Source organism: Elephas maximus, chromosome 20 (assembly GCF_024166365.1).
Source record: "Elephas maximus indicus isolate mEleMax1 chromosome 20, mEleMax1 primary haplotype, whole genome shotgun sequence".
Classification (NCBI taxonomy): Eukaryota; Metazoa; Chordata; class Mammalia; order Proboscidea; family Elephantidae; genus Elephas; species Elephas maximus.
Genome location: NC_064838.1, coordinates 10,552,847 through 10,580,156, shown reverse-complemented (window position 1 = coordinate 10,580,156; position 27,310 = coordinate 10,552,847). Strand labels below are relative to the sequence as shown.

At 40.1% G+C, this 27,310-nt stretch overlaps 1 protein-coding gene across 12 annotated transcripts in view; it reads right to left on the bottom strand.

Moving 5' to 3' along the window:
- The window catches only part of KMT2C (lysine methyltransferase 2C), a 397,882-nt gene that overhangs the window by 14,997 nt on the left and 355,575 nt on the right, over positions 1-27,310 (bottom strand). For 8 of the 12 annotated variants that reach the window (XM_049863292.1, XM_049863297.1, XM_049863299.1 and 5 more), the window contains 13 exons: positions 20,653-20,865; positions 19,801-19,965; positions 17,078-17,219; positions 16,783-16,930; positions 14,934-15,112; positions 14,657-14,793; positions 13,533-13,782; positions 12,145-12,284; positions 11,638-11,745; positions 6,420-7,539; positions 4,831-4,967; positions 3,358-3,500; positions 2,913-3,081 (listed from right to left, as the gene is read on the bottom strand). In XM_049863292.1, the coding sequence (XP_049719249.1) occupies positions 2,913-3,081; positions 3,358-3,500; positions 4,831-4,967; positions 6,420-7,539; positions 11,638-11,745; positions 12,145-12,284; positions 13,533-13,782; positions 14,657-14,793; positions 14,934-15,112; positions 16,783-16,930; positions 17,078-17,219; positions 19,801-19,965; positions 20,653-20,865 (3,051 nt within the window). The remainder of the gene's footprint in view (positions 1-2,912; positions 3,082-3,357; positions 3,501-4,830; positions 4,968-6,419; positions 7,540-11,637; positions 11,746-12,144; positions 12,285-13,532; positions 13,783-14,656; positions 14,794-14,933; positions 15,113-16,782; positions 16,931-17,077; positions 17,220-19,800; positions 19,966-20,652; positions 20,866-27,310) is intronic. The other 4 variants (XM_049863298.1, XM_049863295.1, XM_049863294.1 and 1 more) reach the window with 4 other exon arrangements.

The window sequence follows — 27,310 nt, the reverse complement described above, 5'->3', positions numbered from 1 at the left end:
GTCTACCAAGGGGATTGGTTGGTTCTGCCATTCCACCAGGCTCATAAGAGGTAATCCCAAAAAGTTGAGGGGGACCTGACTATCATCAAGAAAAGTTGGGAGCACATCTTTTGGACCCAAGATTCCTGCACTGAGAACCTCCTAGACCCAGGCGACAGAGAGAACTGTAACACTGGAGGCAGCAAGAGATGGCAGTGGTAAGAGATGGCAATGACATGAGACTGGCAGACAGCTGCAGTGGGTTTGCCAACCTGTGAAGTACCCATGAAGTGACAGAGCTGAGTGCCTTTGGGCAGGAGGCATCCTGGCAGGGTAGGGTGCCTCTGGGCACTTATCATCAGTGGAGCTAAAGAGCTGTAACACTAGCCTGAGCAGGGGCCGAGGCAGGCCTGGCAGCAGTAGACCTGAGCAGGGCCTGGTGGTAGAGGCTGAAAGTGAGGCCTGCCTGCAGGCATGGCTTGAGAAGAAGCTGTCCTGATTGAAGAACTGTATCCTGAGTTGTTCGTGTTACTTCCAAGTTAATCCTGATCCTGAGTTGTAGCCTGCTGTTGTTGTTGCTGGTAGGTGCTGTCAAGTTGGTTCTGACTCATAGAGACCCAGTAGGACAGAGTAGAACTACCCTATAGGGTTTCCAAGGAGTGGCTGGTGGCTTTGAATTGCCGACCTTTTGTTTAGTAGCCAAGCTCTTAACTACTACGCCACCAGGGCTCCTGTAGCCTGTTACTTCCCTAATAAACCCCCATTGTGAATATGGTCTGTGAGTTCTGTTTGGCCATTGCGCTGAATTACTGAAACCAGTAGAGAAGTAGAGAGTGTTGTGGGGAGGACAGCTGGTGTCGGAATTGTCGAAACAGTTGGCAAGTGGAAGTATGTCTGACCTCCACCTCATAGGAACCAGCCTTGGGCTGAACTTGATTCTATTCTCTACTAGTAATGTGGAGGTCTGACACCACACCATATTATAAGAGGAATCTGAGTCTTCTTCAGAAAAGGAAGATGCAGAAAAGTGTATACAATGCAATTCCACTTTCATATGTGAACATAAACGTGCATACATATTTTTAAGATATTAGCATGGAGAAATTATAGAAGGATACCTACATCATTACCATTTACCTGCTGGTAGGTGGAAGCAGGGCTTATAGGACAAATGGAGAGAGAGATGAGAAAATGAAAAATGCTTCAGGTTCAAAGAGAACAGATTGAACACAGGTAGTTAAGACTCCACAAGAAACAAAGTGAAGGAATAAAAACAACACCCAGAGACAGGAATGGGTGACTATTTCAAAACACTTTAAATGGAAAAGTAACTGAAAGCAGGAAGAGAAAGCTGAGGGACAGAGCATTGTCTGCCCTAGAGATTGTGAAAAGAGAGGCTCAAGTCTTGAGGCAACGGCATTCAAGACAAAGAAAGATACTGTATTCCTAATGCGAAAACAAGACGGCAAATAAAAAATTGAGAATGGCTTTTAGCTGATTTTAAAAAATGCACAAGAAAGATTAGCAGATGAAGTAGAGTATTTTACAAAGAATAAAGAGACAAGGAGGCCAAAAGTAGGAAGGGAAATAGAAGGACTGATCTAAGACAGAAATTCGTCCGCGGCACCGTAGAATCACCTAGGCGGGATGGGTTAGGTGAGGGGGGGCCTGCCTCCAGAGGTGGATTTACTAAGCCTGGGGTGGATCCCCAAATTTGCATTTCTCTATGATGTCCCAGGTGATGGGGATGCTGCTAGACTAGGGGGTACATCGCGAGGACCACGATCTCAGAGCTTCCGTATTTGTCTAGAGGTCCAAACACAGAGTACAGAGGGAAGGCACTTGCCAAAGGATTAATACAAAAACATCTCTCAGGTCAAAAGTCATGGTGCTTCAGATGTAAAGGGCTCATCAAGTGAGGAAAGCAATAAGCAAAAAAGAGCCTAATGCAAGAGCATTTTTGTGAAATGTCTAAATATCAAGGATAAGGATCCTAAAAACTTTCAGGGAGGGTGAGAAACGTTTGCAAGGGAAGAATAAGAACCTGCATGAGCCGCAGACAATGGAATTTCATCAGATTTGTCTTTTAAAGAGATTATACTGGCTTCTGTGTCGGGATTGAATGGGAGGGCAGAGTCCGAAGGCTCTTGTAATAGCACAGATGGTGAAGATGGAGGATTAAAATAGGGGTGGTCGAACCTGAGAGATTTGAGGAAATTTTTAAAAGAAAAAAAAAAGAACTTATTGATACTTTAGATATGGGCATACTGAAGCTGACTTACACAACTGGGTATGATACAAGGAGCCTGGAGGACGAGCAGGCTTAGGGACGGAAGAAGCTCGGTAAAGTGAGGGCTTTATAATTCCATCTGGGACATCCAAGGGGGGATGCTGAACAGGCATTTGGATATTCAGATCTGCAGCTCAGTAACATGGACCACAGTCCAAATATCAATGCTTCGTCTATAGATGGCTTTACCTGTAACATATTTCATAGTCCATCTACCATGATTTCATGAAAAGAAGGTATCTAAAAGGTAACTTCTAAAACTGGAGTACCTTCTGGAACTATGCAATGGAATTATTTTCATTTTTATCGTTCACTGATGAAGTCCTTGAGACAGCTCTAGCGGCCCCTCCACAAGCCCCGCGTGTACAGACTACAGTGCTCCCTGCAACCCACGAGCTCTCGTACGACTCAATGCTGTGGGAACCCAAGGTCTGCTTTTCACCTGGGGAAGCAGAGCACCATGCGCCAAGACTAGATACTGAATCACGCATGAGTTGTCAACTGGTAAGACTTGATACAGAAACGTATAAAGAATGTAGTTCTATTCCCACAGCCATGAAATCACTTCTGTGAGCCTGAGAGCAGTTCCAGATTTCTAGGCTCCACCCCGCCTTTTCTCTTCCCAGATGAAGTATGTCCTCACCTGGATCCGAGACCGGGCTAGGTACACATTAGATTTCCATTCTGTCTTCATTTTCCGGTACTGAGATGACTTGGAATGGACAAACTGCTTACTGTAAGGCGCATTCAGTTCTCCAGTGACTGTGCTCTGAAACGACTTTGAGGTGCTGGTGCTGTTCAAGGTGTGAGGCCTGCAGACAATGGCAGATCAAGAAGAAAAAAAAAAAAAAAAAAGGAAAACTGAAGGTATTTCTGAATAATGCCCAAAGCCAGGCTGATTCACTTATTGACAGAAACGTACATCGAAAGCTACCTAGCAGCGACAACACAGCGATTTCTCTGACTTGGTTGTGCACGTACACAGCCAGAGACAACAGGGTTTGTAAGCAGCAGACAAATCAAGCACAAAAAAACCACTAGAAGCCTAGAAACCCTGGGCTGTACTATGTGAAGTTAAAACAAAATACCTTAACACAAACCTCTTGACATGGGTACTCATTTTAGGTTCAGAACGGGCACAACCTGTGGGGTTAATGGCAAGAGGAAGTTCCATGAGAGGATTTCGGCCATACCGGAAGGTGTAGTTTTCACATGCCTCAACCCCAGGTAGCTGAAAAGACAAATGGACAAAAAGTTAACTCATTTCACCAAGACTACTGACAACTCTAAGCTGGCCAAAGGATGGCCGAACTCAAGGTTTCCCTGGTAATAAAACAGTGCCTTTAATTTCTACCTATGTTAATGTAACCAGCTTGTACTCAGATCCATTTAAGTATGAATATGTAAATTCAGTTTCAAAACAGAACTTAGTAAACCCTGGCCAATGTTTCTTGAAGAAAAAGATGAACTCACACAGCAAGCGCGTGCCAACCAATGCACACAGCTGTGCGATTTTCTCATCTGATCATTTCAGCATTCACAAACATGGGGCATGTAGTAATTCACAACTTAGCTCTTTCATCTAGGTTACTGCCAACTTTTATCTTTACTGGGAACTTTAATGTTAAGTATAGTTAAAAACAACTTATATGGTTTACTTTCTTGATCATTTCTCACTTCTCTCAATTTCACTACGATGTGATGAGGTTATCACTCTCGATGTCCTGGGGGTATAGGTGGCAGCTTAAGGTTTACTTGTAATTTTTATTTTAAAGGCCTTTTATGAGTCAGAATCAACTCGATGGCATTGGGTTTGGTTTTGGTTTTGGGTTTCCAGAATGTATTCTTATAAAATGTGTTCTCTATAAACACAAAAAATACTTATCATTTAGGCAAGCTTATATCAAAGGAAGCAATTAGGCATATTACTCAGTGGTTTCTGGGGTATTCTTTGCTTCTCCAAAGAAAACACAGCAATAATTTTTTATTTTTGACAACACTGCCTTATAATCACGTAATTTTCCAAAAGCACAGTGTGGATACAGTTCAGCAGACCGTCAAACACGCTTGTCATCTTTTAGGCAAAGAGGTGTGCCCTGCATCCACGTACACTTCAGAGACTCCTGGTCCTGGGAAGAAGGCAGGAGAGTGGCCATACCCACCCAGGTGTTAGGCAATGGGTACATCAACTTTCTGAAGTGCCTGAGAACATTAGGAAGCAAAGAGGGTGAAGGAAGGAATACCCTCACCAGTCTAGCATATTCAGAAGACAAAATTATGCTGGTGTCATTCACCATTGCTTGCCTTCAATCTTGAAGAGAACCTGAAACTTGTTAACCACCTCATTAAGTGAACATTAGCATTTACTGAGGTCTCCTAATTAATGATGAATTCCTTGCTTTCTTTCAGAGACAGCACTTACTCCATAAGCAAATTCATTACCTGAAAAGTGTTGTGAATATTACAAAATGTACTGAAATGTGTTTAAGTGGCCACACTGAGAAAAAAGTGTTTGTGTAACGAGAAAAGCAATTTCAATTCTTTTTTGACCAAACACTCACTGATTCAGCTATGCGTGCCACTGCAGAGACCGTTAATCCAAACAGATCCTCTCCTTTTAAATATGCTGGGAAAAGCTGGAGCATTTCAGACTTTTTTCTCACACATGCCACAGGCTCCAAAATTTTATCCCAAACACCTACGTATGGACAAAAAATAATTTTTATGACTTCTTGCTCTTAGCTAAGTGGAAAAAAAACCAATATGCAGTATAAAATAAGAGAAAAATGAAGACTCACTCACAGACTTACCAGTTTTCAAATGAATTTTTTAGGTAGTAATCAAACAAACCTGGTAATGTCTGTTTATTAAATGGCAGCAATTTAAAGAACTAAAAATTTTGGGAAAAGAATATGTGATATTAAGAAATTAAACAGTACAAGTGCAAAAGAAAGTCTAGTACAGTGTGCATGAAAATCCACCCAACAGGCTGTCCCTGGGTTACGAATAAGACCCTTCCCTAAGTCTGTCTTTAAGCCAGATTTGCAGGTAAGTCGGAACAGGTACACACGGTTCTTACTGAGCATCAGTCAAACGTCTGTCCGAGTACACAGTATATATCTTACCTTTCTGCACATACAAAACACTTAAACACTTCCAAACCGCGCAATGTTTTCATGAGCATCGTACAAAGTAATGAATACATTCATTATTACGAACCATTGTATTTAACTCAAAATTTTAATATAATAGGCTTTATCGCTGTCTGTTCTTAAGTACAAGTTGTCCAAAGTTGTCCGTTTCTAGTTTATAGTGGCTATACATAAAAAAAAAAAAAAAAAAAACCATAACCCAAACCCGTTGCCGTCGAGTCAATTCCGACTCATAGCAACCCTATAGGACAGAGTAGAACTGCCCCATAGAGTTTCCAAGGAGCGCCTGGCAGATCTGAACTGCTGACCTTTAGGTTAGCAGTCATAGCACTTAACCACTACGTCACCAGGGTTTCCAACTGGCTATATCATGTTAGATTTAAAAATGATTATTCCAATTAATAGTATTTTTTTTATAGAGATGTCCCTTTCCCCTCAGATTTAAATTAAAACATGAAATTTGTATTTCCTTTGGAATGATTTTTAGGTCACTGCTATACATTTTTTTTAAAGAACGGATATACTTTAAGCAGTTTCTCAGTACTTTCTACCTTTGTTGTATTAATAAAAATGGCTACCCAGGCATGACTCTGGACGTAAAAATTACGTGCGATGTACACAGCGTGCCTCACCTGTGGCTTTTGCCTTCTAGAAGCTGACGTTAAGAGGGGCTCCACAGTATGTAATGGGTGAGCTTTGTCTACAAATCATTCTCGTTTATTTTACAAATTCCATCTTTGAATATATATTGACATGACTCTGAATTAGAACAAACCTAGACAAATGTTTAGAAAACTATACACCAAAGAAAGCAAGATGCAATAATCCAAAAATAATCCAAAAAAGTTCAGATGTGCATTTATAAATGCAAAGTCCATACCTGTTATTATAAATTACGAAATGAACATGAGAAAAAGCATGGGAATATGGACACAGAACCTTTACTAGCTTCATGTCAGTGTGACCAGCTCTGTAGACCAGAGAATGACTGTTCTTACCTTTGGGTGAGGTGTCACTTAAGACCAAGTCTTCATGGCCTTGCTCCACAATCCTGATGACGAACACTGGATGCCCGTCTTTCTCCTCAATGGAGCAGAGATAGCGACAGCGCCGGTTGGCATAGCGTGTGCTCCAGTACAACCGGCTGGCTTCATAACCCACCGGGTACAGCGCTTTAGGAGAATGGAATGCTTGCATCTGCTGTGGGAGAAGCTGCCCGATGGTGTGGAAGATGAGGCTTCCAACACGGAAGGTGTGCTCACGCTCTCCTCGCTGCACAATGCTAGCGATCTGCCGCACTTCGTCGCGCTGAACATACACCCGCCTGAAGACTGCGAAGTAACTTAATTCTTGCTCATGGATGCCCTTTGGTTTGTGCACTGGACAAAGCATTGTTTTGTCCTTAAAAAACATGCATTGTGCTTTGATGGCACAAGTAAAGTGGTAAATGTTGGTGCATCGAAATCTGTGACACCCACTGGTGGCACCCATTTTATGACAGAAGACACATTTCATTTGCAGGCCTCTCCTCAGTGCTAGCTCCACATTGATTAAGGCACCAGCCTGGGTCTCATAGACCTCTGTGGACCACAGAGCACAATTCAAGTGGACCCAAAGATCTAAGTCAAGGTTGAGCAGCCTTGCTGGTCCATCGGTCAATCCATCACCTTCTTCATGACAAAAGCAACACTTCCTATAGTCTTTGGGCACAGGATCAGGTTTAAGGGACGTGCCCAATTTCTTTAGAAATTCATCAATTTCATCCTCACAAGGTGGTTTGAATGTTCCCTTGGGGATGACAATATGAATACTCCATTTCTTCCACTTCATTCCTCTCCACTTTTTATTTAAAGGCCTACAGTCATCAAACCCGCTGTGTATAGTTCTGAGCCGAGGCTTTAATTTGACTGTTACCTTAAGCTCATCTGGCTTTGCCTCGACTTTGGCTGCTTCGAAAGCAGGAGGGAAAGAGATAGGAGGTGATGTAGGCGGAGACACTCCTTCCTGAAGCTGCGGGAGACAGTGCACATCTAAAGTGGAGATGTTGTTGTTGTACTGATGGAATGCTTTGGAAGACACTTCTTTCACAGGTGACTGTGACAACGAAGGAATGGACTCCTGGGCAATAAAAAGAAACCACACAAAAATAGAGTAATTCATAACCTTTGAAAGCAATTCTTGTTAAAGCAAGAAGTGAAGCGATCCCAAGGATTTAACAGAGAGTGTAACTTAGGGGAAAAGATCAATCAATGAGTGGTGAGGTTTCGTGGCCAGCAGAGGTCAATGCGAATGCTGCAGATGTTTAGGAGTTGAGAGTGAGCCCTGGCCAAAGTAGGGTAACTGTGGGTAGATCCTTCCCAAGCCTTTTCCACAAAGTGAAAACCCTAGAGAATATTCTGCTCTTAAACCTTCTTGGACCCTATCTATGGTAATAAAGTCAGAGAAATCAATGTCAGAGGAGCTAGCTACAGGGACACCTCCAAGATACTGTAGTCTCGATTCCAGACCACTGCAATAAAGTGACTATCACAACAAAGCGAGTCACAGGAATTTTTTGATTTCCCAGGGCATATAGGTTTTTTATAGAAGTTCTGTTTATACTATACTGTAGTCTATTAAGTGTGCAATAGCATTATGTATAAAAAACAATGTAAATACCTTAATTAAAAAATACTTTATTGCTAAAAAATGGTAACCATCGCCTGAGCCTTCAGCAAGTTGTAACCTTTTTGCTGGTGGAGGGTCCTGCCTCGATGTTGACGGCTGCTGACTGATGCAGGTGGTGGTTGCTTAAGGCTGGGGTGGCTTGGCAATGTCTTAAAATAAGGCAGTATGAAGTCTGCCACATTGATGGACTCTTCCTTTCACGAGAGATTTCTCTGTAGCATGCGATGCTGTCTGTTAGCATTTCACCCACAGCAGAACTTCTTTCAAACCCTCTCAAACCCTGCCGCAGCTTTATTAACTAACTTTACGTTAATATTCTAAATCCTTTGTTTTCATTTCAACAATGTTCACGGTGTCTTCACCAGGAGTAGATTCCATCTCAATAAACCCCTTTCTTTGTTCATCCATAAGAAACAACTCCTCATCTGTTAGAATTTTATCATGAGAGTGCAGCAATTCAGTCACATCTTCAGGCTCCACTTCTAATTCCAGTTCTCTTGCTATTTCCACCACATCTGTAGTTTCTTCCTCTACTCAAGTCTTGAACCCCTCAAAGTCATCCATGAGGGTTGGAATCAACTTCTTCCAAACTCCTTTTAATGTTCTTATTGGCATCTAGAATGGTGAATCCTTTCCAGGAGGCTTTTAATCCACTTTGCCCAGATCCATCAGAGGAATTACTATCTATGGCAGCTATAGTCTTACAAAGTGTATTTCTTAAATATAAGACTTGAAAGCCAAAATGACTCCTTGATCCATAGACTGCAGAAAGGATGTCGTGTTAGCAGGTATGAAAACAACGTTCATCTCCTTGTACATCTCCATCAGAGCTCCCGGGTGATCAGGTATGTTGCCAAAGAGCAGTGATATTTTGAAAAGAATCTTTTTTTCTGAGCCGTAGGTATCAATGAGCTTAAAATATTCAGTAAACCATGTTGTGAACAGATGTGCTGTCATCCAGGCTCTGCTGTTCCGTTTACAGAGCGCAGGCAGAGTAGGTTTAGCGTAATTCTTAAGGGTCCTGGGATTCTCAGAGCGGTAGAAGAGCAATGGCATCAACTTGAAGTCACCAGCTGCATCGGCCCCTGACAGGAGAGTCAGCCTGTTCTTTGAAGTAGGGCACTAACTTCCGCTCTCTGGCTATGAAAGTCCTGGATGGCGCCTGCTTCCGCTACAAGGCTGTCCTGTCTACACTGAAAGCCCACTGTTCAGTGCGGCCCCGTCATCGACTGTTTCAGCCGGACCTTCCGGGTAACTTGCTACAGCCTCTGTAGCAGCACCTGCCACTTCGCCTTGCTCTTTCATGTTTTGGAGATGGTGTCTTTCCTTACACCTCATGAACCAAACTCTGCTAGCTTCAAACTTTTCTTCTGCAGCTTCATTACCTCTCTTAGTCTTCATGCAATTAAAGAGAGTTAGGGCCTTGCTCTGGATTAGGTTCTGGCTCAAGGGAATATTGTGGCTGGTCTGATCTTCTATCCAGACCACTAAAACTTTCTTCACGTCAGCAAGAAGGCTATTTTGCTTTCTTATCATTTGTGTGTTCACTGGAGTAGCACTTTTAATTTCCTTCAAGAACTTTTCCTTTGTATTCACAACTTGGCTGTTTGGAGCAAGAAGTCTAGCTTTGGGCCTATCCTGAATTTTGACATGCCTTACTAAGCTTAATCATTTTTAGCTTTTGATTTAAGGTGAGAGAGGTGTTATTCTTCCTTTCACTTGAACACCTAGAGGCTATTTAAGGGTTATTAGCTGGTCTAATTTCAAAATCATCATGTCTCGGAATATAGGAAAGCCAGAGGAGAGGGGGAGAGATGGGAGAACGGCCTGTTAGTGAAGCAGTCAGAACACATACACTTATCGATTAAGTTCATTGTCTTATATGGACATGGTCTGTGGAACCCCAAAACAATTACAACAGTAACATCAAAGATCACTGATCACAGATCACCATAACAAATAATAATGAAAAAACTTGAAATATTATGAGAATTACCAAAATGTGACACAGAGACATGAAGTGAGCACATGCTGCTGGAAAAGTGGCGCCGATACACTTGCTTGATGTAGGGTTGCCACAAACCTTCAATTTGTAAAAAATGTAATATCTGTGAAGTACAATAAAGTGAAGTGCAATAAAACGAGGTATGCCTGTATGTGAATTTGTACAGTGGAACTGTTTTTTGTTAAACTAATTTAAGAATTTCTGAACAAAAACTCCTTTAAGCTTATCCCCACTCTCTGAAATTCCTGTGTGTTAATCTTGGCTCAATCAATTGCCTTAAATGTGAAGGAAGGAGAAGGAGTCCTCTGTCTGCAAACATCATATTTAAGGTTCCTCAGTTCTGATCCACCTGCTGAAAGAGCTGTGCTGAGAGAGAAGCTCCAGCGATTTCTCTTTAGGAATAGACTAACCTAAACTAATAGATACCAAGCCCAAAGGTCTCCCCCGCTCCTTCTCATACACCCCCATCCCTCAATGCATCTGAAAAAAGACAAATCTCATATAAAGCCCAGAAGTGGCAGGAATTGCACACTGACTTAAGAAGACTATCTGGTGAAAACACCTAAGCTTTTTTTTTCCAAAACTTTAAAGTGGCATATAGCTTAGATTTTATTATACTAGGGACCACTTCCTGTTGAAAAAAATAAAAGTCTCTAGCACTTTCTTCTAAGAAAGAGATGGTAGAGCAATAAGCCGGAGATAGGACTGATTGACAGCATTACTGTACAGGGAAAAAACTCCTTCAAAACATGATTAAAAAATATAACTTTTCTATCAACCACACATTTTGATACACTTAAATTACACAAAATCAAGAAAATGAGACCTTTTCTTCCGTGGTTTGAGCAAAACACTTTCTCTTAAAATATAGAAATAGATTTAAATTTTGTTTCTGAATAGGTTTCCCTATTAGGATAAGATCAATACATGCAATTTTTAAAATAATTGTTAACTAATTTAAGATATTCTAATTTAATTAAGTAAAATTAAAGATTCTAGTATTAGTGTTCTCTTCAATTCTGAACTTTTAAAATATCAGTGAAATCTGCCCATTGTTGTCAAATAGGTTAAACTTATTTCATTTCAAATAGCAGCATGATCGAGGATTTTCATCATCTCTTTCTCAACTTCATTAGCATTTGCTTAGGACTTCCTACAGAAAGAACCCTAAAACCAAAAACCAAACCCACTGCCATCGAGCTGATTCCAACTCATAGCGACCCTAAAGGACAGAGTAGAACTGCCCTATACGTTTCCAAGGAGCGCCTGGTGGATCTGAACTGCTGACCTTTTGGTTAGCAGCCATAGCTCTTAACCACTATGCCACCAGGGTTTCCAGAGAGAATCCTATGAAAGGGAAAAGAGCTACCGATCTACTCCGTGAAGGTTAAAGCCTGGGAAAGTCTATGGGGCAGTTCTACTCTGTCATACCTGGGGTTGTACAGTATCAACCTGATGACACACAACATCCACTAATGTATGCCCAGAACACAGAAACTACTCATTATATATTGCTGGTTAAATTCACAATGTCCTCATTTTACCTTGCTTTCTGAGCTTTTTGCTTGTGCAGTTGATGAATAAAGAATAAAGCAGTTATTACTACAAAAGACAATGTCCTTCTCCACTCTACTGGAGCTTTCTCGGGAATCCTGAAAATCAAAGAGAAATGCGTGGGGATCTCAACAAGCCAAAATGTAATAAACACAGAATCTATATGCCGTTGATTTTTATGTTATACTCAAAGTGAAAGTATTTATTCTGAAAGTAAACTATATTTAGCATATAATAATTTGGTCAAAGAGAAATAAAGTTACAAAAACAAACTTTATCATCATGTTTAACTGTATTTTAAAATATGTGGTCCTTACAATATCCAACTTAACAATCTGCTGTAGCTATTTGGTTTTTAAACCCATGTGAGTATAATATATGCTGATGTGACTACCGGAATATGAATCATGTTAAAAAAAAAAAAGTGTAGGAGTAAAGTCTAATGCAGACTCTTTTTGGAGGTAGGGGATGGAATTATAAAAGGAAGATTAAAGTACCTTGCTCACAAAGGTTAGGTCTTTGAAAGATTTCCGCACACCACTGCCCAGAATCACCACTTTACAGTGACAACACCACTGTGGTCTGAGCGCCGAGCCTTCTGCAATGCCATGATTGGAATCCTTATACCCAGCAACACCTAAAGATAACAGACTTTTATCAGTAATTAAAACTACTGAAACAAGAAGGTACACTGTGTAAGACTGCTGTGCAACTTGTTACAATACGGTATATTGTAAGTTACATTGTACTAGCCTTCATTTATCTTCTAAGCTACGATTGTAAGGCACAGATTATGTGCATGACACTAGGGTACAAATAAAGAAAATGTGTCTATTCTTGAGCAGCTAGGACACCAGTGCTAGCATGTAAAAAGTACCTAACAAAACCAAATTACCAAGACACATTAGTATTCAGTCTAAGTGAAAGGTCTGTCAGGGTTAAGATGATACAAAAGAGTTTTATGAAGGATGAAGAGGAGTGTGTACAAGAGTCTTAAAAAAGTGTGACTTGGAAAATCAAAGAAAAATTTACATCCAAAGCACGATGTAAATGTAAATAAAGACTGAGAGATTATAGTGTGGGCTGTGCTCAGAGAACTCAGCATGATTCGCTGAGCTACGCGACTGACGTAGGGTGTGTGCGGGCAGGAAAGAAAAGCAGAAGAAAATAAGAACAACAGAAGCAGAGCCTATGAGTTCAAAAATGCAAGACCGGTAACTTCCAAAGAAAGTTCAAAGATGAGAACTGGTAAGCTGCAAGATCCTAGTAGAAGGGTAAAGATGGAAACAAGATGACGAGGAGACTGGTGAGGAGACGGCGAGGCCGCAGGGCAGGCCTAAGACCACTCTCCTCTGATCTCCAGGGAGACAGGAAGGGAAGCTGTGTCATGTCAGTCTGAGGAAGTGTTCCTGCTTCTCAGGGACAGGGAAGGCAGGAGCACATCTGGTGGGAAGAGAAGGGCCTTGTGGAGACGGTACAGATGCAGAGAGTAGTGATGACAGAGGATGCAGGAGACGAGGGAAAAATTAGGAAAAGTGAAGCTGCAGCCTCACCTGCACAACATGAAGCAAGTGGAATGGGAGGTCGGGGGGATGTGGAGGAACGAAAGATGCTTCAGGGTAAGAAGGTTCTTCTGCCAGTGCTGTGCAGATGGTTGGCAATCAGTATTTACTGGTTACCAGCAGGATATACACAGACATATATATACATATACATATACCCCAAAGTACTAACCACACCCTAGAAAACAGAACACCCATATAAGGTTAATTTACCAAGGGTCATGCAACCACGTTACCTGTTTTTGTTAAAAAATTAAACTGAGATTAAAAAAAAAAAGCTTAACTTTTGAATCAAGGATGCACTTAACTGTAAACTAGCTCACCATTGCTTGTTGGAGGAAATGCTGCATTTGGCTGCTTTAGCTGGTAGGAGCTTGCTAATCTGGGAGGGTTTGCAGACGCTGGTGGAGGCCCACGAAGAAGTAAGTGCTGCCGATACTCCAAACCGGGGTTTATCCTGTGGCTGTTAACCAAACCCATGGACGGAATATCTGGTGCATTACTAACCTCATAGCTGTTAGGAATTCGGACGTGAAGAAGATCAGAAAATGCGGCCACAACACTGCTGATGTTCTAAAACAAAATGAAAGCACCATGTAACCCACCCAGAAATCAAGAGTAAAAAACGGAAGAGAAGAAAAACTTAGGGTAAATGCTATCTGCATGATACATACAAGAAACCCCAACAACTACTATTCATAGTTAAAGGGGTCTCAGGAAAAGTACTTGTTTTAATGGACCAGTATTCAAACAGAGCTTTCAGAAACAGAAATCCTCATAGAAGGATTCCAACTAACACTAAATATTCAGGACAGCATTAAGATTTTTTAGATATTCTATTATCTGACAGGTGTAAAGGACATGGAATGTGCTAAGCCTTTTCAGTTTTTATGGTTGGTCACTTATTTCAAGTGGCTTCTGTTCAGCTCCAGGTAAAGGCCTGAAACAGTCCCCAAGTGCTCAAGTGCTGTTGCTCTATTATGTAGATGGCCATCATGTCACTTCACTGGACTATTAGTCTGGCTCTCTAACGAACTCTCTCTACAGAATTAAGAGTTTAAAGACAAAAACAACTACCAGGTGCAGCCGCTACTTCAGGACATTTCTCCTCCTTCTGTAAAACTTTCATTGTTGATAACGGTCCTTAATTTTCTGCAATGTTCAGAGTTGTGAAAGAGTCTGCCTCTAAAAAGCTCTCTAAAATATATTACCTTTTATCAAAAAATGAGAATGCTAACTCATTTTGTCCTTTTCGCCATAACACAGGCTAAGATAATACAGTACTCAAAAGGAGCCAAGATGTCTGAAGTATCAATCCTACCTCTAACTTTGATCTTTTACCCTCATGCTCTTACTGTATGTTTCATTGTAAGCTACCTGATTCATCTTTAAAAATAGGAACATAAGCTAAAGTGTTAAAAAAAAAAAAAATCACTTCATTTTTTACCTCAGCAGCTGTGGGGTGCAGGGTAATTGCTACAGATATAAGACTTGATCTGGGCCCATTTGGGGATGTACCAAAAGGTGACGTGAAAAATAAAGTGCCTGGCTCAGTTTTGATGTCATTCCTCCTAGATTCTGAACCTTAAGGTTTAAAACAAAAAAAAAAAAAAAAAAAAAGGAAAAAAAGAATTGAGTGTTAATGGCTTTTCAAAATAAAAATATTTACATTAGTAAATCTGTATATTGTAAGAGACAATAGCAAGGCTAAGCGTTTTCCTTACTTTTCCCAGTATTGCTAGGAAGAATTGGAATGATCGGGGACGGCACAGGTTCTGGAGGCTCCTCTTTGACTAATGACAAATCTGGGTATCTGCTCACTGCCGTACCAACCACACTTTCAGGAGAGGATGAGGGAACAAAGCTGTCAGGAGTGTCCCGATCACCACAGTGATCCTGTATCCTGCAAGAAGAATAAACATGAACACATCAATGCGTGCAGATCCAACACTGGGGGCTCCTTGCACCCATCCAACAGTACCTACAGGTATTGCTGTAACATTACTTTGGGCAATGGCAGTGATGTTAAGTAGTATATTAAGTATGTTAAGTAGTATATGTTAAGTAGTAGTTTGTTCAGGGTCAAACGGACAGCCTTTCAGAAAAAAATAGAAGAAATCTGTTTAGCTATAAACCCCTTGCTGTCAATTCAATTCTGACTCATAGCAGCCCTGCAGGACAGAGCAGAACTGCCCCATAAGGTTTCTAAGGAGTGGCTGGTAGATTCAAACTGCCGACCTTTTTGTAAGCAGTTGTAGCTCTTAACCAGTGTACCACCAGGGCTCCAATGTTTAGCTATTATGTAATTTAAGTGGTAAGTTTCCTTCTGACCAAAGCTTCAACATCAAAGTTTAAAGACTTGCCTGAAAGGAAGGATGTTCAGATTATAACATAACACCTCTGCAAAATTCCAGATCACTAAGACTATGGGAACACTCCTGTAGCTTGAAAAAGGGAACAGTAGTCCAGGCCCGTATCCAACAGGCGTGCGCGCAGAGCTTGTTACGCCAACAGGCAGCAGCAGCTGAAAGCACAGCTACCCTGTTAACGCCGTTTATGAGGGCAAGATGGGGAAATGTGGTCATTATCGCTTTGTTGGGCCTTGATTTTCCTTAAAAGATAGAGTAAGGTAAATAAAAAAAGAAGGGATGGGTCCTTCTTGTCTAGTTCAGGAAGGTAGGGTTTACCAAGGCAACTGTGTTGAAGGCAAGAGCAGCCTCACGCTAAAATCTGTGGACTATCCATGTGCCTCCCATGCTTCCACCAGAGTACATGCTGTCATGTGGCAGGAAAACATGTGAAAAGCAACGTTATTAGGAAACCCCCTAGGAGGCTGCCTCCCAAACCTGTGAAAGGAAGCATTGGTCCCTATTTACAAATTTGGGAATTTCTAGCAGTGAGGTATAGGGGAAAGAAAGGAGACCTGGATTCTAAACCTGGACAAATGACTTCTCTTTGGTTAATAGTTTTCAATTAAATAAGGGACTTAAGACTAAGTTCACGTCTCATCAAACAGAAGAGAATTATAAGATTTTCCAAGTAAGAGATTAATAATTTGATGAAGTAAGTAATAACCCTCTGGATATAACTAGTTGGGTAGAGATTATTTACTAAGGGAAACTGATCCTCCCAAATCAGAATCTTGGGAAAAGATCTGGTACAAAGAGGTTACAATGCACTGAACAGGATATTCCTTAAATTCTCTTCTACAACAGCATTCTCTGATATCGGTGAGTTCTACTCCTTTATTTTAGATCCAAACTCAATAAACCCAATACACCACATTCCTAGCTTATAAAGGACAGTGATCTTTGAAATATTTTGCATGGAGGTTTTACATTGCCTTAAAGTCTCTTTGTTATTATTTGTTGAATTTCCTATCTCACATCAGGCCAAAAAATGTACAAACTATTAATAGTAAGAATGTTTTACAAACTTTAAATTTGAAAAAATATTATTCACCAGATTTTACTCAAATGTTTTTATATGCTATTCCCACAAACATTATGCTAAATACATGCATATAATAAAACAATAAATAACTAAAAAATATTGGAGAAAGAAGAAATTCACCTTAATTCTTCCTGATTATTATGAGGTGGTGTTGGAAGTGAGGCTGGGACATCGACTGTCTTTGGGCCCTGAGCAATGGCTCTGGCTAACAAGTCATCCTGTGGTCTGAATGGCAGCTGAAATGGTTTAGGTCCCAGAGTTTTGGTAACTGGAAAAGCAAAAACACAAAACCGCATGCACATTTAGTCAACACTGACACATGGGTACCACGTTACAATTCTACTGCCAGCCCACCATGCACAGCTGGCAAAGGTACACTCCTCGAAGTGGTCACTTCTGGAGGCTACAGTCATACCTTCATGGCTCACTAACACTCCAGCTTTTCCAGCAAGCTCTTCAGTTGTTGCAAAACCATTTGCCATCTTCTGACAAGCCAGAGGAGGTGGTGTAGGAGGAAGAGAGGCAGGGGGTGTTGGAGGATTACTTAAATTATTCTGCTGCAGGAGACCAAAAAATTTTAAATTATATGCTACTGAACAAATATGCAAAGACCTTGCTAATACTTAGTTCTGTGAATTTTTAGCACATGGAAGCAAGGCTACAGAAATGTAATCAAGATGTTCCTAAATGCACCCAAGAAGAAAAATATACATATAAGGGCAGGAAGCTTTTTACTGGAACAAATAATCATGATTTTATGGACATAACGCATACATGCTATCTGCTTACTTACTTTCCCAGCTTGAGTATTTAACTTTGAAATCAAGAAGCAACTTTCCATTATACCTGATTCTATCTTCTATAACTCTTTACAAGTTTCACTGTTGTAGCAAATGAAAGATAACTTTGAAATTCAACCAATTTTAAAAAGCTCTGAAAAATCCTTTTATTAAACTCTCATGAAGATGCCCAGTTTAAAAAAAAGGAAACAAACGTGCAAATCTGTGGCCCAAAACCGATAAATTGCAACTCACATCACAGATATCAGAATCTGGATTATCCCTTTCAAGGCCCAGGGGACACCCAGTATCCCACCCACTTTATATGCCTCTGGAGTTCTCTGGGGAGGGGACAGTCCAATTTTAACATATTTAGCCTCAAGGTGAAAATCTTTTGAAATGTGTGTGAAACTCAAAAGTCCTGACTGGGAGCCTCATTTTTGTGTGAACCGAACATTGTCTTATGGGATACCTCGCAGATTTGTGACTTCTCTAAAACTTTAACAGGTTTTCAGAGGTTTGCCATCAGTTCTGTGAGATAAGCCTCCTCACCATGTTTCACTCTTACTATGTTCTTCTGAGAACGTACTTATGCTGAGAATAAGCTATTGCCAGTCTTCATTCAGTCATAGTGGCCATCTTCTCCTTTATACCATTCATTGTTTTCAGGTGTTACTGGTTCCCCTTTTTTCTAGCTTCTGAACAGTAAATAATGCCTTTCCAACAAGGAATAATGCATCGCAGTGGTCCCTTTCAAGCGACTGGAACTCTTGTAGGTTATTCTTAACCCTGCATTCAGTCTTAGGGCCCCATCATTGCTTCCACACGTAGCAGGTGGAATGTACCACTGTGAGCAGTTCTGCAGCATTCCAGGGCAGCTGTTTCTGCTTCTTAGCTGTTAGTACTGCTTTTGGTATAATGAAGAATGCAAAGTAATGGTAATTTTTCTGAGATTCAAATCCCTTTAGTTTTATTCACTTTGCCTCTAAGTACTGCTTTGCAGTAAGATGAATGCATTGTAGTGATAATTTTTTTGATATATATATAAAAAAAAATCCCATGGCTTTATTTATTTATTTGGGCTATAAGTACTGCTTCTGCAGTAAGGAAGAATGCATTGTACCATGTTTTGAAAAATTTCTGAAAAATAATAAAAAGGCTAAGAAGGAGGAGATTAGAACGTATGTGCAGCCATGGCCAGGTGCCTGTATGTTATACTGTTTTGCAAATTTTCAAAAAAAAAAAAGAAAAATACACACTCAATTTTATCATTGACTCATACCGTCAGGATTTATGCTGTCCAGAGAAAGCTGGGACATTTGTGAGCCCAGATAACGGGTATTGAAATCCATAACTCACAACAAAAATTCTGAGTTGGTCCTTCCATCAGCATGCCTTCATTAGTGATAACACATAGTATCCACAAAAAATTCAAAAGAGAAAATAACCGGGGTCTTGAAAGGTATGTACAAGATCTTTGAAAAAGCAGTAGTAGTGGCCATAATGACCTAATCATTAAAAAATGTAGTTCCCCTTCAAACATCTCTCCTTGCTTAACATTTATCACCAATTTGTCATTTACTGATCAGTCTCTCAGAGACTGCTGGAATCTGCCAAGAATACTACGTGAAAAAAGTGCAGAGTGAAATTACAAGTCTTGCAAAGATATAAAAATCCATGAAGACGATGAAGTGACATTGGGGAACAGCTTGTATCACAAAAAAAGGCACTGTAAGAGTTAGGGCAGGCTCTAACTGGAGAGAAAAGCCAACGAGAATAACAAATGGAGCATCAAAAGAGAACAATTCAATATTAAAGAAGAGAAGCCCTCAGGGAAACTGAAGATACCCTCGAACATTCTTCCAAAAATTATTTTTTTATATATGTCAGATGTCAAGTACAGAATGTCACATGATGCTATCATACAACTTTGTTAGAAAAATACCAAAAGATAAACTTGACTTAGTTTGGTATTATTTTAATAGCTAAGAATTAGTACATAGTTGTAACTATGAGTAAACTGTAAAATACATTTTTAAAATTCTAAATTTTATTTTTCAGGGTAATATCCTAACCACATTTTTTATTTCTACTATTTATTATGAATTTGGATTCATTTAAAGAGTTTATAAAGGTAATGGGGAAGTATTTCTTCTACCATGGAAACACACAGTGGACGTTTTTCACAATTTGTATTCTTACTTACACTTAAGTTCAACAAAAAGTTATGTTATTGGGTAAAGTGTTCCTAATAAATCTTAGAAGACTGAATGTAAACTAGATGCAAAAACAAGATAAACTTTACCAATTCTGATATGGTATTCAAAGATAAAGGTAACATCTTGGCAAAGAAACATACCTTGTATATCAACTGAGAATAGTAATCCGAAACCCCTTCAAGGGTAGCACTGCCAAAAGATCCTAGAAGTCGATTCCCACTATTAAATTGGCCACTGCCATAAGGAAGAAAGTGTGCAAAGTTCACGCCAATGATTGGTTCCATTAGAGGGAGCAGAGAGAGCTGCTATTAAAAAACACATTTAAGAGTAATGTACATGATAAACAAGCAAAGCTGTTTTTCTCAACTTTTCTAAGACCCAAGGCAACTTAAAGTCAAAATGGCTTGAGAAAAACGAGACTTAAAAACGTCAACTATCAAAATGCTGGAATGAGTGACACTGACGTTAGAATTTTTGAGACAGACTTAAAAGTAGGGTATGTTCTTATGTGTCCTGAATGGATGTGGGCAGACATCTAATAAGAAAAGCACCTTCCTTATCTTTGCTCTTCAAGAACTGGAACACAAATTTAGTTAGGTACTACCATGGCTATCAATGGCTGTCTCCCACCTTCTTGTAACAACTATACAGGCTTAAGAATAGAGTTTACAATAGGGGAGAGTCAAGTGACTGCATTTCTTTGGTTCCCGAATCACATGAAATGGGGATAGATTGTTTCTTGGTGTGGATATCGCTTCTTTAGAACATAAGTAAATCTCAGTCAATCCATCTGTTACTGTAATTTTCAGGGGTCACAGGATAAGGTAGAAACAGTAAATCTATTAGGTTTCTTTTTGCAATGTCATTTATCCCTGTAACTCTCTACTGTAATTAGGAAATGATCACAGTAAGAAGTGCAATTTAACAGAACTGAAAATCATTTGATCTTTCACTTCCTTGAGTTTTTAAAGACGCTGTTACAAACGACTCACCTGTTTTAAGTGGGTAAACGTATCAGTGTTTGAGTACATAGCTTGTTTCTCCTCTTCATCCTTTTTCCTTTTCTTTGAACGAGGTGCTGCTTTCTCTCCAGTCCTCTGAGCCCGTTTGCTTCGCTGTTTCTTGGTTTCACTTCCTCCATCTATTTTTGGCAACTGGTTGTTGCCACATCCAAAACCACCTTGCATTTGAGCCCCCAAAGTTTGCTAATGTAATTGGAAAGGTTAAGAAATAAGTGAACTATTCACACGTTTGATTTTTAGTTCATGCTATTCCTGTTCCATCCTAGAATTCATATTCCTAACACAGGTACCCATAGTGAAGAAGGGAAAACAGACAGTGGCATCAAATAATCTAATTTTTTCCTGAAAGTATCATCTCATTTTTACAAACGTTATTCTCACGTACTGAAATCAGTAGGCTGTAAGCATGAGGAGGGAGAACTCCTAAGGAAGGCTGTTATTCCTCTCAGCTGCAGCACTACTCTGAGCCTGATCACACTGGTGCCAGTGCTGAGGACCAGTTCTCCTTATTCGTGCACACTGGCAGCTCTGGAGCACAGGGCTCCCAGCCAAATTAATGGTTATGGTGGCATCTGCATAGTGTTTTTGGTGAGTTATTTTTGGTTCCCCTTAGGAACTAGTGAAATACAAAGTCTGCTGAGACAGGCTCCAAAAAAGCTTCAAAACCTATACATCTTAGTTGACAGGAATGGCTATTCCCAGAGACCAATAAAAAGAAACACTGATCATTCAAATTAGTTAAAAATCATACATTTGACTGAAAAATAATGGCCATACTTAAAGTATAAAGTCCCTGGGCGGTGTCCACAGTAGCGCTTGGCTACTAAGTGAAAGGTTGGCAGTCTGAACCCACCTAAGCCACCAAGGAAAGGCCTGGCAACCTCCTTTTGAAAGTCCCAGGGGCACAGCTGCGCTCTGCACCCACGTGGCAGCCGTAAGGCCGGGCTGAGTCAGTGGCAATTGGTACCTGATGTACCTGAAGTCAGTGGGAGGCGACCGGGAAGATGGCAGATACACCTTTTATTTTTGTCTTTACTTTACGGTCAAGAAGCAAAAACAAGCTAGCCCTCGGAGAGATTTATAAGGGTAGTGCGATCAATACCTAAAAAATGTGACTATTTTTTAGGCTCCATTATTTCTAAACTTTATAGGAAGACTTTACTATAGATAATTACAGTCGCTGAATGTACTGAATCTTTGAAGGTTTTGAAAATTCCAGTTTCTAATTATATCCTAAATGGCACAAAGCAGGGGTTGGCAAACTTTTTCTGTAAAGGGCCAGATGGTAAATATTTCAGCCTGTGTTGACCACACGGCCTCTGTTGCAACTACTCAAAACTGTCTCGTATTGCAAAAGCAGCCACAGACCACTCATAAATGAATGAGCATGGCTGTGTTCCAATAAAGGTTTTTTTTTTTTTATCTGTGGACACTGAAACTTGAATTTCATATGTCACAAAATACTGCTCTTCGTTAGATCTTTCCCCAACCACTGAAAAGTCTGAAAACCACTCTTAGCTCGTAACAGAAGTAGAGGAGGTAGAAGCAGGCTTGGTTGCACTGTGGACGACCCCTGGGCTAGATCAGTAGTTGTCAAGGTGTGGTCTCTGGAACAGCAGCAGCAAAGCCATGGGACTTGTCAGAAACGCAGATTCACTGGCCCCATCACAGACCTACTGAATCTCAACCTCTGGGGTGAGCCCAGCAATCACCTCCACGTAATTCTGATGCGTTGCCATTTTGAGAACCTTGGGCTTACAGCAGAGCTTCTCTAACTTTAACATGCGCACCTGGGAGGGATCTTGTTAAAGCACACATTCCGTTCAGCTGGTCTGTGGTGGAGCCTGAGATTACCGCACGTTTGAAAAGCTCCTGGTGATGTCCCCACCAGGGACTGCATTTTGAGAATTGGGGACCTGAGGCTTTCTTAGGGGCTCAATAGAGACTAATAATGCAACCACTCATTAAATATGAGACAGGCACTTTGTTAAGTGCTTTACAGACATTATTTCTAATCTTCACAATTACCCTAGAAAGCAGATATTACTACATTTCAAAGAATACTTTAAAATTTAAAAAGCATAAATGATTAAAAAGTCACCTGTGAATCTGCCTGAGATGAAAACAGTTAGCATTTTAATTTATCTGTTTTCAATCTTATCTATGCCTACATGTATTTTTTACTAAAAACACACACTGGGTCACTCTTTGAATTCTTTTATTTTGGTGGCTGCTTTTAAAACTTGACATGTGTTTTTTCCCCAGGCAGTAAACATTCTCATACAGCACAATTTTAATGGTTACAAAGTGTCCCATCACATATATATTTAACCAGTAACTTCTGTAGTGGATTCAGGTTGTTTCCTTCTCTCACTTTTTTCTCTATTGAGACAGAGACAGGACATGAACTATTCTTGCAGTGACATCTTTGTGCACATTAGAATTTGGCGTTCCTTAGACAGACTGCTAGTGTGCAGCTGCAATATAAAGGTAAAAAAAAAATGTGCCTTTTATAAAAATATAAGCACTCTGCACAACTAGACGGTACCCGGCTATCACCATCGACTGCTCTGACAAGGATCACAATAGAGGGTCCTGGACAGAGCTGGGGAAAAATGTAGAACAAAATTCTAACTCACAAAAAAAGACCAGACTTGAGGCGGAGCTAACATGGCGCTATAGACAGAAGTGCCATGCCATCCCTCTGCAGCAAAGACCCGAAAAACAAACGTTAATCCTGTCAAATGAGGGGATAAAGAACTCGATCAAGCACTGAACAGAATAAGAAGCTGACAGAGAACAAGGAGAGCTATGGAGTGGAGGTCCCCTACTAGCTAAATGTGACATGGATTCACCATCCCGGACCTCAGCCACCAAGAACAGTGGACAACAGTACTGGAGTGCAACTTCATAGAGCTCCCAAGAGGAGACAGAGCACCCGGTAACCAGGGATAGATGCTTTCCCACCCCTCACCCTTCTTCCCTGTACAAGGCCTTTGCCATTTTGCAACAAGTTGCTGCCAACCCAATTCTACCCCGCCCCCAGTGGGGGGCTCCCACAGAAGCATATTTCTGTTTTGTTGTTGTTGTTTCTTCTCTCTTTTCCTTCTTTCCTTTTCCTTTCTCCTGCCCACCTAGTCCCACACACTGCCCAGGCTCCTTTTTGGACAGGCTGAGCCACACAGCTCAGTTAGAGAGCTATTTGCACAAAGCCTCGCTGGATCTGCCCCACCTCTATCCACCGAATCCTACCATGCCATTAAGTTTTTTTCTTTATTGCTTTTTTCCACTTTTTTTGCTCCTGTTTCTCTCTCTTCTTTCTCTCATACACTTAGCTCCATGCATCACATTTTGTCTCTTCCCTCCTGCCTATATGCATCACATGCCGAGCACTGCGCCCCGAGCAGCACTGGTGCAGATCACCAGACCCCGCCCTGCACTGCCTCCTGGCCCCACCATGTTGGCCCCAGAATGTGCTGCAAATGACACATCCCACCCCGACCCCTGCTGGAACTGCCCTGCTGCACCCCAGCTGAGGACCAGCCCTGCACACCTGGGGGAAGTGGCGGCAAGTATTATGCCCACAGACAAGCTACAAAGCATGTCCAGCCTGCCTGCCCAGACATAACCAAAGAAAACAAAAAAGCAGGACAAAACAAACGAATCTACAGTCAATCAACAAAGAAAATAATTCCTGAAATGTCTCAAAGACAGCAGACAATATCAAAACATATTTAAAAAAACAGATCGGGATAGCCACAGGAAACAACCAGACTAAAACACCAGATGACTTTCCAGTGGAAGAAAAGGTACTGAACTACCTAATTGAAAATTCAAAATTTGCAATATTCAGGGATCTTCCAGAGATGAAGCAAAACACAGACAAAAGGAAGAAAAAAATAGACAAAAGCAAGGAAAATACAGACAAAATCAGGGAAAACACAGACAAAGCAACAGAAGAATTCAGGAAGATAATACAGGAACAAAATGTCCACATAAACAAACAACTACAAATCATATAAAAACAGCAATTAGAAACCCAAAAGATAAGCAACAAGATTTCAGACATGGACAGTGCAAAAGAAGATTTTAGGAGCAAATCTGAAACAATGGAAGACAGGATCACGGAACTGAGGACAAATCCTTGGATACCACTTTGAGGAAAAATTGGAGAAAAGAACGAAGAAAAATGAAGAAGCCCTGATAATGATGTGCGATACAATCAAAAATCTGAGTGCGACTGGAGTTCCAGAATGGAGAGAAAGCGAAAACACAGAGAGGATCACTGAAGATTTGCCAACAGAAAACTTTACTAATATCAGGAAAGATGAAAAGCTGACCATCCGAGAAGCTCAACGAACTCCACGTAAGATAGACCCCAAAAGAAAATCACCAAGACATATCATAATCACACTCACTAAAACCAAAGACAAAGAATCCTGAAAGCAGCTCAAGAAAAACGAAAAGTCACAAAGGGGAAACAAGAATAATCTCTTGACTACTCGACAGGAACCATGTAGGCAAGAAGGCAATGGGATGACATATATAAACCTTGAAAGAAAAAAACTGCCAACCAATAATAATATATCCTGCAAAACTCTCACTCAAATATGATGTCAAAATTAGGACACTTCCAGATAAACAGAAATTAAGGGAATTTGTAAAAACTAAACCAAGGTTACAAGAATTATTAAAGGGAGTCCTTTGGTTAGAGAATCCACAACATCAGACAACAACCTGAATCTAGGACACAGGGCAGCATCAGCCATATACCAGCCTAGGTAATAAACTCTCAAGAATAAAACAAAACTAAAAGATTTACAATAGGGAACGAGAGAGGTCAATCTATAAATGACAAAAATGTCAGAACAAGAAAAAAGAGAATAAATGGTGCAGGTATAGAACTTTCAAATGGAGAGGAAGTCAAGGTGACATAAAATAATAAAAGAGTGGTTTAAACTTAGGAAGATAGGGGCAAATTTCAAGGTAACCACAAAGAAAGTTAACAAATCTACTCCTGAAAATAAAGAAAAATGTCTCAGTAAACATAAAATTTACAGAAACAAAAGAAATGAAAAAAAAAAAAAAAAAAGGAATCTACAAATAAAGGGTATTTAGCACAGTAGAGTAAGAGGAACAAAGAAAATGTCAGCACCACACAAAAAAGCACTACAAATGACAGCAATAAACTCACACCTATCAATAATCACACTGAACTTAAATGGCTTAAATGTACCCATAAAGAGATAGTGAGTGACAGGATGGATAAAAAAACAGGACCTATCAATATGCTATCTACAAGAGACACACCTTAGAAACAAAGACATAAATCTACTAAAAATCAAAGGATGGAAAAAATATATGAAACAAACAGCAACTAAAAGCACAAAAGTGGCAATAAGAATCTCAGATAAAACAGACTTTAAAACAAAAATCACCATAAAAGATAAGGAAAGACATTATGTAATGATTACAGGGACAATCTACCATGAGGACACAACCATAATAAATATCTACACAACCAATGACAGGGCTTAAAAAGACATAAAAACAAACTTACACAGCACTGAAAAGAGAAACTGACAGTTCCATAATAATAGAAGACTTCAACACACCACACACGGTCAAGGACAGAACACCTACAAAGAAACTCAACGAAGATACAGAAGGTCTAAAGGCCATAATCAACCAACTTGACTTCCTAGATATATAGAGAACACTCCACCCGATAGCAGCAAAGTACACATTTTTTCCAACATACACGGAACATTCTTGAGAACAGACCACATCTTAAGCCACAAAACAATCCAAAACACTGAGATAATACAAAGCATCTTCTCTGATCAACGCCATAAAAGTAGAAATTAATAAAAGAGCAAGGAAAAAAAAAAATCAAATATGTGGAAACTGAGTAACGCCTTGCTTAAAAACCACTAGGTAACAGAAGAAATCAAAGATGGAGTAAAAAATTTCCTAGAATCAAATGAGAATGAAAACACATCATACCAAAATCTATGGAATACAGTAAAGGCAGTGCTCAGAGGTCAATTTATAGCAATAGATGCATGTATCTGAAAAGGAGACAAAATCAAAACAGAGCAGAAATAAATGAAATATGGACTTGAAAAACAATAGAAAGAACCATCAAAACCAAAAGTTGGTTCTTTGAAAGATCAACAAAATCGTCAAACCACTGGCCAAACTGACAAAAGGAAAACATGAGAGGATGCAAATAACCCAAATAAGAAATGAAACAGGGGACATTACAACAGACCCAACTGAAATAAAAAGGATCATAACAAAGTACTATGAAAAATTATACTCCAATAATTCGAAAACCTAGAGGAAATGGACAAATTTCTAGACACACACTACCTACACAAACTAACACAAACTGAAGCTGAAAATCTGAAAAGACCTGTAACAAGAGAAGAATTGAAAAGGTAAAAACTCCCAACAACAGCAAAAAAAACTCTGGCCTAGATGGCTTCACTGAAGAATTCTACCTAACATTCAGAGAAAAGCTTGCACCAGTACTACCCAAACTATTTCAGAACAGAGAAAAGGAAGGGATACTTCCAAATTCATTCCATGAAGCCAGCATAATCCTGATATCAAAACCTGGCAA